This window comes from Canis lupus, chromosome 13 (assembly GCF_011100685.1).
Source record: "Canis lupus familiaris isolate Mischka breed German Shepherd chromosome 13, alternate assembly UU_Cfam_GSD_1.0, whole genome shotgun sequence".
In the NCBI taxonomy this organism is placed as follows: domain Eukaryota; kingdom Metazoa; phylum Chordata; class Mammalia; order Carnivora; family Canidae; genus Canis; species Canis lupus.
The window spans coordinates 4,348,122-4,363,902 of NC_049234.1; the positions used below are offsets into that span (position 1 = coordinate 4,348,122).

A 15,781-nucleotide genomic window follows, 5' to 3' on the forward strand; every position below is an offset into this window, starting at 1 on the left:
CATGCTACAAATATTCTGGCTTCGGGGCAACTTTTGCATCAAGATCAGAACCAGCATGAACATTCAACTCAAATATATTACTGTTAAAATGATTTGATTTACAAAATTTCTAAGGAAAAGTCTTGGATGCAACTAGGACTGGGAAGAACACAGCAATGGGTGGCACATATCCACTGGCCATGTCAGTACAAGGGGATGAGTACTAGGTCAGCTACTTTCCTGTTCTCCCACTTCTGAGGACCTACCACCACCATGAGGAACTGAGTCAGGATGGTCCAGGTTCCCACTATAGAAGCTGCGGAACAACAAGGCCCCTCCCCAGCAGCTCTGTTGTTAGGTGGTGTTAAGTTTCCAAGAAATAAGTAGCAACAGATGCACAGATGACCCGGGATGCTAGTCTTATAACTGGTGCCAAGTGAGTACATTACATCGCCCCCTACCATGGGTGTTCAACAGTAAGTGAGCCAGACTTCAGGTCAATGGTTATGTTGGACACTGCAAAAGATGTTCTCCCATGACAAGGGGGTTTCAGAGCCAACTAAAATAGCAATCTCCAGAAGTATACTCAATACACCAAGTAGCATTTATAGCTCCTAGGTCCCTGACAAGTAACTAGCAAGCGTTGCTCTTCCCAGGTGTATTACCATTCTCGCAGTTTAAGTACCAGTATGTTTATTGCATTTAAGGTTTCACTTAATAGTCTGAGCTAATCTAACTTCTAGAGGTAATTTACACTCTATTTAACAGGTCAGGCTCCTTTTCATTTGCTGCAGCAGTCTCATTGCTTGTAATTATTCACTGTGGTATGCCCTTTAACTTAATGCTACTTAAGGTTTTGCGGAGAGCCAGAGCTATATTTCAACCCCAAATCATCAAAATGTACAAGAATGTTCAAAGATTAAAATGCGCTGGTTTCTTAGACTGGGCAGGCTTGCAAATTATCTCAATGAATATATGGATACCAGGCCTCACTTTGTATATGCTCTAAATTGATTCATGTTAAGGACACACTCCTAACAATTCTAAATTTGAATGAAGCTCTTAAGAGAATTTCAGACACTAAATCTTTGGACAGTACCATAAGTGACCAATGTCACGTGTCAGTGACCAAATCACATTAGACTGAGAATAGTTCTTAACAAATGCAATCAACCAAGTAAATATACCAAAGAAAATTCTTTATTGTAAACAAGATATAAAGTACAACAAAAGAAATATTGTGCAAATTGTAAATCACAAAGATTTTTTTTATTAAAAGAATTCTTGTTTTCCAAGGGTCCAAGTTTTGATGTCAGAAATCAATACCCAATAGAGAAAAATGTTAAATGGGAAAATATAGTGCCATTTTTCACCATATATTTTAAACAATTGACTTTTGTTTTACCACTGTGTATATCATCCACTATACAACAGAATGTAACAGAAATACTGTTAACAATAGTGAATTTTTAACAACTTCTACTCAACTAGTTCCACCTCCCTCCCCACCCACCAAAACTCTTATAAATTAACAGGATGACATTTGTCCATGTGAATAATGGTCACTAACTTTCTAATTCAATTGAGCACATATTACATCCTCATAATATAAGGGTATTTTACTAATGACATAAGCCATCATTTTCAAGGAGTTATCTAAAATTCTTGGTATCCCTTCTTTACAATATATATTTTTATCTTCAATTCTTTTTTTCTAAACAAAGTGCAATGTATCTTAGAGTCTACAGAGAACACATTGGTATACAATTTTCAAATCTACACAAGAAACTGCAGGCAGACTAAAGTTCAAAGCATAATAAAATGCCTAGATATATTCATCTGTTAAAACTTTCAAAACAAAAACGTGAAAAATTATAGCTATACTTCAAAGCAATTAAATTATTGAGGATTCCAATTCTCTGGGCCCTCTTCAGCAATATACAGTTGCTTAATTCCAAATGTTATCAAGTATAAAAATGCTAGTTCTAGATATATTTAACAACTACATCCACAAAGTTGACTGGAAAGACTATGAATAGTAAACAAGGTAACTAGGAAAAGATGCCAATATTCGTAATAATACAAATCAATTTTCCATCTCCATCTCTGTACCGTAATGTTTATCTCCAGTCTCTCTACTCTTGAAACCAGTGCTTTAGAAGAATCACATTGAAAAGTTGGTCTCAAGTATAAATGGTGAAAATGAAGTAATAAATTGTGCACACAAATTCAAAATCTGTGCTACCTGTGTTGACCTCATCTGAAACCTTCAAAAAATATTTAAAGGAATAAAAGCTTTCTCATCTCTCTTATGTGATAAGAAATGAATCCTGCCACACCGTGACCTGCCTGTGGCTGCAGCACTTCTTGTCCTCTAACCCAGGCGGAGCATTCTCCTCAGCTGTAGGGCTTCTGTTTTCGGCCCACACTAGAGGACCACAGACTTGCAGTGGAAGCATTTTTATAACACCACTGGCTCCTGGCAGTAACCAAAGTTACTTCTCATTCTCACCTTCTGAGCGGTCACTGTTTGGGGGCAGGGGTTGGAGGTAAGGCAATGTCGTTTAACTTGCTCACTTCCATCTGCCAATTTGGTAGCTTCTTGGCTGACAGATGGCGCCGGGCATGCTTGGTCAAATGGTCACTCCTCATGAACCGTCGGTCACACATGGGACAAGCAAATTTCTTTTCACCTGTGTGGGTTCGCCGGTGTCTGGACAGTTCATCAGAACGGGCAAACCTCCTTTCACAGCCTTTCCAGCTACAGCTAAAAGGCTTTTCTCCTGAGACAAAGAAATTCAGATCGTTACTATGCATTTATCAAATCACTGGAAATTACATATCTAGTTATATCTAAAGATATACATTTTAAAATATCCTAAGAGAATCTTTTCAAAATAAAAGCTACTAAATGAATCAACTGTTAAGTGAATATGTATGCTGCTCTATTTTCAACTTTCATTCTGTCACATTTATAGGAATCTTCCCTTTACAAAAAGCCAAAAACAAAAAGTTTTCTGACTTCAACTATGATAAAAAGGTTTTAGAAATACTTTTATTAATTACTCAGACACTCAAAGATCATCATTAAATAAATTAAAAAACACCTTGATGAAATATTTTAGAAGAACTTTTAAGTATTATCCACTGAACTGGTTAATAAAGCAAGCTCTTCTTTAACATGCCTGGTTTATATATATGTGATCACGGCCTAAAAATATTCATCTGAATTTCTAAGACACAAATAAGAAATGGTTGGTACCTGTGTGTGTTCTCATGTGCGCCTTCAGATGAGAGCTTTTAAAGTATGTCTTGCCGCATCCTGGGTGGCTACAGATGTGACTTCTTATCCTGGAGGAGTCAATCTGAGGAGTGACTTTTGCTGCGGAAGGGGAAAACCCCGGAGCAGGGGCAATAGGAGAGAGTCTGGTGCCATTTGGGCTCACCACTGGAGGCTTTGGGTTCTGAACGACAGGCTGGGGTACGACAAACATGACAGCGCCTTTGGGCACCTGAGTGCCCATGAACACAACGGGTGGGCAGACGGGTGGTGGCTGACTGGGTGGAGTGCTAGGGACGACTGTGGTCACAACAGGGTTGTTTGCAGGGAGGGGAACCATCTGACAGATGACTGGCATAGGTGGCACTCCCCCTGTTGATACTGCAGGTGGAGAGACCAACACCGACTTCTGTTGTGGGGACCCAGGGGCTGGCTGAGGTCTACAGATGACAGTCTCTGAGGAAGGCACAGAAAAGTCATAAAGTGCGGGACTTGCTTTCTCATCAACATCTGCTGCTGTGTTTCTCTCACACTTGGATCTGTTTGGTGACACAGCTGCACAGGGTATGTTTTTTCTGGCAGCCTCAACATTTAGGTGGGTTCTTCTTCGAAAAGAATTGTCCTGATAATTGAGAATGCTGGCTGCTTTCACTGGGCAGGATCGGTGGTTACACAGCTGGGCATCGGCTGTATGACGAATCACACTTGTGGCCTGAGCCTTGGGGAGTTTGGGAGGAGGTACTGGGCTCTTTTCTTCCTCTTTGAAAGGTGCAGCAATGTGAGGCTTGGCAGTATCTGAGAATGATTTGAAGTGTCCAGTAGATGGCGCTGATGCCATCAAATTTGACACTTGGGAGGGTTCAAAGTCAGAAGGACTGTAAGGTGGAGTCAAACACTAGAAAAGAGAAATATACAGGCAATGGGCATGAGAAATTAAGTCCATTACGTAAACTACAAAAAACCAAAACAAAACAAAAACAAAACCAACAATTCTATCATCTACATTCTCATCTTAAAAACAGAAATACTTACAAATGCTGGAATCGTATGAAAATCAGGTGTACCCGGGAGTAGATTTTCTTCCTCAGACATATCGGATACTGGAGTAACAGGTCTATTTTCAATATATTTCTTAAAATCAGACTTCCAACTGCAGCTCATTGACATTAGTGCTTCTACAGCTTCAAAATCACTCTTTTCTGCAGTTTTGTTCCACGAATACACACTCTCTTTTGATCTTTCAGAAATTATTTCCATCCTTTCCTCCTTAAAAAAAAAAAACAAAAAACACCAAAGGTCAAATGATTATAAGCATATTTTTGTCATCCAAATAACACACAGAGCAACACACAACTATCTTCTTTAAAACTTTTTTCTTTATAATTCACACAACTTTCCAAATTTCTGAAATAATTTTTCTCTCACTCATACTAACACTAATGGTAAAAATAAAATCTTCATTCTTTCTATCACACGTAGGGTTGAACACTGATATCCTTGCAAGGAAGAGAGGAGCACTTTATTACCATTAAGGAAACCGAGGCTAAAATTAACAATGCACACAAGATCCAAGAAAGCAAACCTGATTCAGAAATTTTATATTTTTTCCCAGAGTACCCACTTGCAACTGGGGTCAGACAAAATAAGGGAAGGGCTCTGCAAAAGTTCTTTTTTCAATAATACAGGTGTGGCATGAGAACTTTTGAGACACCAGTTCCTGATAGGGGAAAAAAGCCCTACAACTTTCTTAAAAAGGCAGTGTAGTGGACAGAGCTCTGGCCCGTTGATAGGGGTCTGACCTTTGGAAAGGTACTTTGCACTTTATGATAAAATCAACAGGAGAGAAATCTTCAGTGGCTCTTTAAAATTACTGCATTAGGTTATTCGAAATCTTTCATAGCTTGAAAATGTCTTCACAGCTTGATTATCTCTGGTAAAGATAAATATGGGGGAAAAATCCCAAAGCTTTATCTAAACTTCAGGTTCTTCATATTTGTGTTCCTTTTCACTACATCTATTTAACACAATGGTTTGTTATGCACAACTATGACCAGCTAATGCAATACTACTTAAAAAAAAAGGCCAATCATAAAATGTAATCTTCTACCCAGAATTGGCAAAAACTGACCGTACTGAGTCTACAATAGTCCAATCGAACATATTTTAATTTTTAAAATAACTGTTAGAAGAATGACAGCACACGCTTGGCATTTATTTGTACAACTCCAGATTCCACCAACTGTTCAATGCTTCCTATTAAAGTTCCTTAAACTGCACTTTAGAAAACGGTACTACGTATCACCTCCATTTTCCATTACAGTGATCTCATTCTTTTGGTCTGAGTAGAGATTGTGTAAAAATACCGAAAAGCATTCTTTGCGTTGCAAAGTATTCTTCTCAGGGCTTGCTCTAAAGAAACGCACACACGCTTCGTGTTGAAATCCTTAGAAGAGGAGCCACTGCTCTGGGAATTTCAGTAAAAACGCTATTGCGTAACCGCGCGCCCCTTCAAGCTGCAGAGGACAGCGCGGGTGGGTGCAAAAAGCCTCAGGCCGCCGAGGCAAAGAAAAGGAGAAACGGCAGGCGAGCGGGGAAGGGGAGCGTGAGCTGGGAAGGGCAGGAAGAGAGGCGGGGAGGGGAGGAAAGGGAGTGGGGCGGGAGGCAGGAAAGGGAAGGGCGGGCGGAGGCGCGGGCGGAGGCGCGGGCGGGGAGGCAGACGAGGGGCGGGGGCGGCGGCGGGGGCGGCCGGCGGGGGAGATCCTCGCTGGCGAGCACAGACGGATGGGGCCGCCCTAACCTCAACGAGGCTCGCGGGTGAGTCACCGGGAACATTCCTCGCCGCTCGCACGTCCCCGCGCCCCTGCCCCCGCCATTGGCCAGCCCGCCCGGCGGCGCGGGCCCGGATTGGCTGCACCGCGAAGGGCGGGGGCGCGGGGGAGGAGGGGGCGCGGCATGTGAACAAAGCGTGATCAGCCGCTGCTCCGGGCCGCGCAGGAAACGTGAACTGGGAATTGCCGCGCCGTCACCTTTCACCTACTTCCTGAGCCCGCGGCCCCCGCCCTCGCGCCGGCCCGGGGGAGGGGCCGCGGGCGCCGCCGCCAACCGCCCGGCAGTGCGCGCCCGAGCCCGCGGGGAGGGGCGGGGCCGCGGGCGCCGGCGCCGGCGCCGGCCCCGGCCCCGGCCCCGGCAGCGGGAGCGCCCGCCCCTCCCCGCGCCCGCCGAGCCGCCGTTCCCTTAGGAACCGACAGCGGGGCCGGGCCTCGCTGCCGCCCCTGGCGGAGGCCGGGGCTGGGTCACCCGGGGACGAGGAGCTCCCTGGGCGCAGCCGCTCCCGGCCCACCCCCGGCCTCCGCCTCGGCTGCCGGAGGAGGAGCCGGGTCCCCGCGGAAGCCCGGCCCCCGCCCCCTCCCGGCCGCAGCCCCGGGGGATCCGGCCGAGCCCTCGGCGCTTCCCGCCCACGCCGCGCGCGGGACCTCAGACCACCCCGTCTTCCCCGCAGACGCCGCGCCCCCTCCCCGCGGTTTCCGGCAGCTCCGTCTCCGCCCGCGGAGTCTCCACAGGTTCCCAGACGTGCAGCCCCCACAGACTCCCGCTCCAGACGCGCGGCCCCGCGGCCCGCACCCCCGCGTCTCGCGGCCCGGCTCCCCCGCCCACGTCCCCCGCCCGCTGCCGGCTCCCGCCCTCCGCCCTCCGCCCTCCGCCCTCCCCTCCCGGGGGTCCTCAAAGGCGGTCACTGGCTCCCGCCGGGACCCGGGGGCCCCTGCCGACGTGCGGGGGCGCACCTCCTCGTCCCCCTCGGCGGCCCCGGCCCACGTGCCGTTCCTCCGCGCCCACGCCGGGCGCCCCCTCGCCCGGCCCGGCCCGGCCCCGCGGTCGGCCGCGCAGCCCCGGCACCAGCCTCCGCCGAGACCCCCGAGAGGGGCCGCCCCTCGCCCCTCGCCCCTCCCGGGGACACACCGCCCCTCGAGCGCCCGGGCAGCGCCTCCCGCCCAGGGTCGCATTCCCGGTCCAGACGGCGGCGTCGCTCCCGGCGCCAGGTGCACGGGGGCCTCCTCGTCATCCCCGCACTGCCCTCTTACACCTTCCCCGGGCCCGCGGCCGGGGCAGCAGGCCCCTCCCCGCTGCGCTCCCCTGCAGGCATCCTCCCCCTCACCTGCCTCAGGTCCCCCTGCGGAGCTGCCCCTGGCCCTCCTCCTCACACCTTGGGCAAGGCCCCTGTCCCTTGGTCCCCAGGTCCCGATCCGCCCGTGCTGACCCACTCCGCGGCACACACGCCCTCCCCAGTGCCCAGTCTGCAGGCAGAAAGCCCGGTCCTCCCCCACGACTCCGCGGCAGCCCCGGTCGTCGGCGCCGCTGCTGTCCGGAGCTCGGGGCTGGCGCCCGGCTCGCCCCTCGGACGCGGAGGAAGGGAAGGACAGGGGCATCCCCAGGTGACCTACCGCAGCGAGCTGGAGGGAAGCGCCGAAGTTGAGCATGGCTGGCTGCCTGGCGGCCGGCGGCGAGCTCACTGGCTGCTGCGCTGCTTGGCTGCCGGGCCACGGACGGGCGCTCGGAGACACTCGACGCCGCTCCCGCCGCCGCCGCGCGCCGCGCCGTCTGCCCCCTCCCCATTCAGGTAGCCTCTCCGCCTGCCCCGCGCCGCGGGCGGGGGCGGGGGCGGAGCCTGCGGCCGGCCAATCAGCGACAAAGGTGTGTGAGGCGCCGGCCAATGGGCTCCCGGGGCCACGCGTGATCAGCGGCTGCCCGGCAGCGTGAAGCTTGTGTCAGTGGAGCGTGTACACAATCCCCGGCAGCGTGTTCCCTCGGCCCTGCCCGAGGGAACTCCCGCCGCCACCTGACTCGGCGACACCCCCTCGGCCCTCGCCCACCCCCCACCCCCCCCCGCTGTCCTCCGCCCCGGCCGAGGGGGCGGTGCCGCGGGCGGGGGCCCAGCCGGAGGCGCGGCGGCGGCGCGCCCAGGCTCTGCGGAGGGCCGGGCCCACGTGGGAGGTGGGGAGGGATGCCCGCTCCGCCCCGTCCCCTCTGCTCCGCGCCCCTCTCGGCCCGCCGCGGGGTGGGCGGGACACCGGGCAGCCGGGCGGGGGAGGCGGTGGCTGCTAGCCCGGGGGCCCGAGCCAAGAGATTTGCATTGGGAAGCGCCGTCCTCTTAGGCGTCTTAGGCGTCTGGCAAGAAAGCAGAGTCGCTGACCGACTGAGCTGCATTTCTCGAGCGTTTGCTGGGTTTTGCCTCGCTGAGCTGTGGGGAGCCCCGGGGCGGGGCGGGGAGGGCAGGGCAGGGCAGGGAACCCTGTCACTGAGCCGACACCTGCTCCTGCGCCCCCCGCCCACGCCCCGACCTCCGGCGCGGGTCGCCCTACCCTGCAGCAGCGCGGGCAGCAGTGCCCGCCCCTGCCCTCCCCGCCCATCCTTCCTCCAGGCTGCCGGGAGGACGGCGCGAGGACTGCAGGAAGCCCTGAGAACCGGCCCAATGGAGTGATGAGGGGCTGCAGACCCGGGTATTTATCCTTCTCTGACGACGCTTGGTTGCGGAATCGAGTTTTGAGCTCGATGTAAAGTTTAAATTGCAGTCTGCAAGCTGTTTCAAAGGTAGACCCCCACCCCCGCCCGGCCAAGGCCTCCAGAAACACCCAGCCTGGAAACTGCTTGTGGGGAGGGGTCTCCTAGGGTCGCCGGAGCCCGCGCGGGCGCGCCCGGGGGTGGGGTTGCTGCGGGGAGGCCCGCCTGCTCCAAGACACACCGCGCCCTCTCAAGGGCCGCCCGCCCTCCGCTCCCCCACAGTCCCACCTCCGACCCCTGGGCGGCTCCTTGGAGAGCTGGGGCCTCCAGATTGGGAGCCCGTGACTCTGCTTTTGTTCCCAATTTTCCCTCTTTGTGCCTTTTGGTGCCCGTTCACAACAGCTGTTGGGAGAGTTGGGCAGTGATAACCCAGCTTAAACTAGAGATTTTATCTCCTTTGGACAGACTGAACACGTGGCAGAAATCATTGCCCCTCCCTCAAGGTGTCTCACCTCCCAGTGTAACTGAAAGGCTAAGGCAAGTGACCTTTTTTCCCCCCAATCACCACAGAATGAGCAGAGAAAGGGAATTAATTATTTTAGAAATTGGCAAGTCCGTGAACATCTTCCAGTGATTCCTTCTGCTATATCTAAAGCCCAGGGTAGCCAACAACAGTAGTAATAATACAGCTGACCAGGGCTGTGGATTGAATGGCCTCCAGTCACTGCCTCTCCTGAATCAGCTGGAGGGGTGCCAGCTCAGCAGCCCAGGCAGCTCTTCCTATCTCCCCTCCACCCCATGCCCCGCCCTCTGTCTGCAAGGGTGTCCCTTCCTGTAGGCTTCCTTCCGCCTGGGCTGTCCCATCCTGTTGATCTGAGCCTGAGGGGTTGGAGCAGCTGGCCCTGGGCACCTGCTGCAGCAGTGGAAGCTCCCCTCTGTCCCAACCAGCCGGCAAGCCTTCCTTCCTGTCAGGAGCCGCCCCCTCCACAGGCCAGCCTTCCTTCCTGTTAGGGAGCCGCCCCCTCGGGTGGCCACAGCCAGCCAGTCCTCCAGGTCTGGACCCAGTCCCTTCTTCAGGAATGTGGGGCCTGCTGGCATGATGCCTCAGCACGCTGAGAAGCAGGGAGCATTCATGGCTTGTGGGAGTGATTCAAAACAGGAAAGAAAAGAAAAAAGGGGTAGGAGGAACAGTGTGGCGGTGGCACAATTCCTAGAGATTCAGAGAAAGATGTTCCTCAGGCACCTCAGACTCCACATTACCAAAACTAAAATCATTCCTGCTCCTTCCTGTATGGGTTCATCATCTCCCATCTAGCCTTCACCTTCTCCCTCAAGTCCTGGATCCAGTGGTCCTCAGATCCCAACAGTTTTGCCTTGAAAATATCTCTTTTCTCACTTTTCATTTCTGTCCTTCAATTGTTATATCAGGTCAGTCTGTAGCAACTGTCCCTTGGATGAAATAATCTGCAATCTTCCCATCCAAACTCCGACCCCACCCCAGCTGTTTCATAGTGCCCAAACTCTCCATACTGCCATTAGAGTGGTGTTTTGAAAGTCACCATCTGGGATGCCTGAGTGGCTCAGTGGTTGAGCATCTGCCCCTGGTTCAGGGCGTGATCCCGGATTCCTGTGTTCGAGTCCCACATCAGGCTCCTGGCACGGAGCCTGCTTCTCCCTCTGCCTGTGTCTCTGCCTCTCTCTCTCTCTCTCTCTCTCTCTGTCTGTCTCTCATGAAAAATAAGCAAAATCTTAAAAAAAAAAACAAAAAAAGTCACCATCCAATCATGACACTCCCTACTTAAAGAGGATCCTTGGCTTCTGTTGCCTAGGAGATAAGAGGCTATTCCATTCAGAGTTGTATAGTCTGGCCCCAACTACTCTCCCCACCTAGCTCCTCTCCAACCTAGATGTACCCTTGCCCACAGCCATAACAAATGACTTGCTGTTTCTCAAACATGTGGTACAATTCCATATCTCTAAGCCATGTCCTCATTCAGTAAACATTGTGTTGCTGCTCATTTATCCAGTATTTGTTGAACACCTACTATGTGTTCTAGGTACCCAGACAACTGCAGGGAACAAAACAGTCCAGTCCCTGCTCTCAAAAAGCTTAGATGGGAAGATTAAGACAAGTCTCTCCGTGTCTCTCTCTATATATAATATATGTATATAATAAAATCACTTATGAAAGTGAAGTTAACTGCAATTCATAGAATTGCAATGGGGTGATATGATAATATGATTGTGCCTATAATTGTGGTTTGGTTTAAGAGATAAGAGAATCTTAAAAAAAAGAGAGAGAGAGAGAGATAAGAGAATCTTGCTTTGAGGAAGAGACTTTTAAGTTGAAAATCTAATGAAAGGATAGGCAGATTCAGGGATAATGTGCTTGAGTGGAGGGAACAGCTATGAAAGCTTCCTACCAGGAAGGAGCTTGCTTGGTGGTGCAGTGTGGCTGGAGGTTTAGAGAGTACTGGGGAAAGTGGGGGGAGGGCAGGGTTCGAGAATGAGGCAGGAGGAGCCAGACTACTAAGGAATTTATAGGCCACAGTGTGAAATACAGATTTTCTTTAAAGTGTAACAGGAGCCAAAGTGTCTTGGAAGAAATATATATTTTCATCTTTGAAGGGCTCCTTTGGCTCCCTTTGCTCTATTGCCATCTTGCTGAAGGCCTTCCTTGATAACTTCAAGATTAATCCACTGTTCTCTGTTTCCGCAGCACTTTGTCCACACTCCTTGCTGGGTGCAGAGCACATATCACATCTTATGGCAGGAAGTATTTTACAATATTGATTCCTGCCCATACTACACCCAGATCTGAGCTCCTTGAAGGTGGTGGCCATGTCATAATCTTTCTAGTCCAGTCTGTTCTATATTAGGCACTCAAGATTTTTTTTTAATGGAAGAAATTAAATTGTGGGTCGTTTCTGAGCACTCAAAGGAGTTACAGAAAGAATGTGGACCAACAGCTAGGGCAGGAGTTCTAGATCCTTCTCTACCTTACCCCTAACTTGCATCATTGTAGGACCACACATGGGAAACTGTCATCTTGGGCATGACTAAAAAAAGTCCTGGGCAATAGGAAGCAGGAGCTCAGATAGATGCTGGCCCTTCCTGCTGATGGTGCTGGCTTCTCCTTCCATCAGAACAATGAAGGAAGTGGCAGTGGGACCAACATGTAAAGATCCCTCAGTTCAGTTTAGTGAACTGGAATTAAAGCATACTGTAACTGACAGCCATATTCTTATTGCTCCTTCAAGTCAGTGGGTATCATCACCATTCATCCATTGCCCCACCATATACCAGGCACTAGCTGAACACAGGAATAACAATAAAAGGTGGAAGGAACTTCCATTATAGCAGGAGAAGTAGGTAAGTGAGGCCGCTGTGACTATAGAGTGTGGTAAATACTAGGAGAGGGGTGTGCACAGAGTGTCCTAGGAGGGCAAGGAAGGGATGAGGGAAGGCTTCCCTCAGCTGATCCCTAAGAGAGAGGAGAAGAGGGGTGGAGGTGGAGAGTAAAGAGACTGTTGGGGATTCAGGATTCTCCGAAGTGTCTAGATCACAGATTTGAGAGGTAGGATGAGGAGCTTAGGGTGTTAAGGGAAGCAGCCTCAAACACAAAGGGCCTTTGCATGACATACTAAGGAATGTGGAAGTAGAACTTTATTCTAAGGACAATGGGGACCTACTGACAGATTTAGCAAGGAGCGATGGTATAGAAAGCCCAGTTTGGCTCAGTGTGGAGCATAGACCAGAGGGGTGGAGGTCTAACACCAGTGAGAAGGCTTTTTCAGTAATGTAGGCAACAAAGATGATGCTAGCTTAAACGAAGGCAACGGTGGCAGGCATGGAAAGAACAGAATAGAAATAGCAAGAAACAATAGAATTTGGCAATTCACTGGAAGGGGGCATGAGAGAGAGGGAGATGTGGAGGAGGACTGCCTGGTTCTGGCTTGATTCACTGGATGAAACAGGACCGTATTGCCCAACAAACAGGCCATAGGGAGGTAGAAGGTTTTGGTGGAGAGGCATAAAATGCCAAATTTGATTTGGGACATATAAAGATAAAATTACTTGTGGGACATCCAAATAGAGATGCCCAGGAGGCAGTTGGAATTTCAGTTCTGGAGCCCAGGAGAGAAAGATCTGGGCCAGAGATTAAAATCTGGGAGTAATCAGGGTATAGGTGGCCACTGAAGGCAGATGAGTAGCTGCAATCCCCTAGGAAGAGTAAACAAGAGATAAGAGAACTGAGGGTGGGTCTCTGGAGAACTACCAGGCTCAGGATGAAGGCTGAGAGGGAGTAGCCATGTGGTGAAATGTTGGCAAAGGGTGACAGCCGAGAACTTCTCTTACATGCTCAGGATTTAGGATTTCTTAGCCTACTATTACATAGAGATGAGAGGCAAGCAAGGGTTAATTCAGAAAGTGAAAGTGTCACACCGATTAGGAAAAATCTGCTCTGTGACTAGTGAACATTATTTGTTATTTTCATTATACTAATTACTGTGGTTTTTAAGCTCATTAAAAATTTATTTTTTTAAGATCTTGAACTCTTAGGGGTGCCTGGTAGGCTCAGTAGATAGAGCATGCAACTCTTGATCTCAGGGCTGTGAGTTCAAGCCCCACATTGGGCAGACATACAGCTTAATTTAAAGAAATAAAAAATAGATAAAAAATGGTAAAATCTTGAACTCTGTGTCCAGTAGATTGTTGTTTCTAAAGATGACCACAACAACCCCTTTCATTCTGCATAACCTTCTCCGAGGTGACTTTGCCATTCCTGCATGAAGAGGTGAAGTCTGTTTCGCCAACCCCTGAATGGGGGCTGGCCCTGTGTCTTGCTTTGGCTAACAGAATCGGGGGTGGTGCTGTGTGTGGGACTTTGTGCCTAGGTCTTATTCGGAAGCCTTTGGAGTTTCCATTTTAACCCTCTTGGACAGAGGCAGAAGCTGAACTACTGAATAAGAACATTTGAATGGAGAATGGCCACTTGGAGACGAGGGCACCCCAACTGACAGCCAGGCCCAGGACTCCAAGTGCATGAGCAGGCCCACCTGGGACCCTCCAGCACCAGCCAAGCAGGCCCAGCTGACACAGCCTGAAGCAGAAATGAGCTCTACTTGAATTCCTGACCCCCAGAATTGTGAATGATATATGGAACAGCAACCCCACGCAGCATTGCCTGCCTCCCCTCTAGCGGGGAGGCACTACTCCCTGCCCCCGCCCCCAGCTTCTGCCTGTAGGAGTGTCCCTGGGTTTTGGGGTGGTTTGCTGTGCCACAAGAAATAACTGAAACAGTGGGTGTGTGATTGTATCAGCTCTGGAGTGGCAGCCACAGTTTTCAAAATATTCATCTTATAAAAATACTTTAAAAAAATCTGAAACAGCTGGGAGAAAGCCCCAGGAAGGAAGACTAGAAAAACTGGTGAAGTAGGAAAAGCAATTGGAATAAGAAATAACTTGGAAAAATGGGTAATATGTAGATCTGGAAGAAATATATACCACCACTCCCCCCACCTCCAAGCACTCTACTGAGCCCTTTGCAATGGAAGTAAATGTATAATAGGAAAAAGGAAGGGCGCTTACTTTGATGGAGGGCCTGCTATGTACCAGTGGCTGCCTGGCACATTAACAATATGGGGGACCTAATCTGACCTGCTCTACAAAGTTCAGGGTATATTACAGCACTTCATGTTAGAATTTTTTTTGTACAGAATTAAAGTTTTTCCACTTCCCATTCTGCTCTTTTTTATCTCCCCAAGAGGTGTGAAGCTAGTTAAGTGGTTAAGTGGCTCTGCAAGGTTCCAACTAGCATTAAAATATAGTTGTTAAACATTTTGACTTTTACAAAGTGAAAATAGCCTCATTGCCTTTTTTTTTAACAAAAGTAATACATGCTGATCATAAAAAAGAAATACGAAAAGGAATAAAAGATGAAAATCTCCTATAATTCCACTATCCAGAATTAACAATATTTCGATTATTTGTTTTTTCAGACTCTTTTTTCTCTCTCCTGCCCTCTCACTTCCCCCTCTCTCTATAGAATAAAATGTGCTATTTTGTAACCTGCTTTAAAAAAAAAAAAAGGCTACTCTATCATGGACATCTCTCTGCACATTGATAATTATCAGGGTAGAATTCTTATAGCTTAGTTAAAAGTCTGAGCTTGCCAAACTCTGGATAGTGCCAGTTACTAACTTACTTTTTCAGACATCAGAATCCTGGTAATCTTGGTTAATGTCATGGGTATGAAAGGAGGGGTGTTCCTTTTCAAACATCTTCCAGCTTCTTTCCGAATTCTAATCAAGATCATAACACATACCTGCCGAAGTGACCAAAGCTATGGTTAATGGTCCCTCTGTCCAGCAAGTGGTATGCATTTTTAATTGAAATCTGCTGAATGTTGAGAAGATCATCTAGAATAAAAGAATAGTCATAAATGTTCTCCCTTGGAGTTCTTCAGCCCTCACTCCCACCAACAAGTATATAGGCCCTTTTGCTTTAGGTGCTATGGTGCTACCAAAAAAAAAAGACATAAAACAGGTGGATAGCCCAAACCAACCAAAAACAGACTGGGGGATGTGATAGTTTCCAAAATCTGACATGGTCCTTTTACAGTTTAATGAAGCTGATGAGCTCCTTCTCAAATAACGTTTTTAAGCTCACAGATGAAATTCATAAGATTACAGAGAAAACCATTATATTGATACAATATCATCAAAGAATCAAAATAAAGTTGTCATTTAGCAATATAGTGCCCTTTCCTGAATACATTCAATAATAGGATCTAGTATGGGTCTAATACCTAGAGTACTGACGTCACGATGAGCATAAAGGAGATTTAGAGATACATGACAGTTGCAGCTCAATATGGAAATATCTGTGATTTCTATTAGTTACAGAGTCACAGGTCCTGCTGATGGTGCTATGGGTTTGTTTCCTTTAGCTATGGTGCAGAAAAGGCTAAGTTCCCAGATTCCTCAGTCTACCCACAAACGCCTTGGGGATCTGGGGAACCCC

General features: G+C 49.2%; 1 protein-coding gene and 1 long non-coding RNA gene across 4 annotated transcripts; one reads left to right on the forward strand and one right to left on the reverse strand.

Annotated features, from left to right (window-relative positions):
- Window positions 1-1,161: 1,161 nt before the first annotated feature.
- On the reverse strand, window positions 1,162-7,866 carry KLF10 (Kruppel like factor 10). Of its 3 annotated transcripts, none has more exons than XM_038555248.1 (4): window positions 7,699-7,866; window positions 4,292-4,525; window positions 3,242-4,154; window positions 1,162-2,762 (listed from the first exon to the last, which is right to left on the reverse strand). In XM_038555248.1, exons 1-4 carry the CDS (start codon window positions 7,732-7,734, stop codon window positions 2,503-2,505), a joined length of 1,443 nt encoding a protein of 480 aa, XP_038411176.1. In that variant the 5' UTR covers window positions 7,735-7,866; the 3' UTR covers window positions 1,162-2,502. The 3 variants fall into 3 exon arrangements, with proteins under 3 accessions (XP_038411176.1, XP_038411178.1, XP_038411177.1); XM_038555250.1 differs by lacking the exon at window positions 7,699-7,866 and adding an exon at window positions 5,623-5,804; XM_038555249.1 differs by lacking the exon at window positions 7,699-7,866 and adding an exon at window positions 5,562-5,582.
- A 496-nt stretch (window positions 7,867-8,362) lies between these two features.
- On the forward strand, window positions 8,363-14,498 carry LOC111098503. Its single transcript, XR_005368475.1, has 2 exons — window positions 8,363-8,845; window positions 9,221-14,498. It is a non-coding gene; the product is annotated as an uncharacterized LOC111098503 (long non-coding RNA).
- Window positions 14,499-15,781: the final 1,283 nt, after the last annotated feature.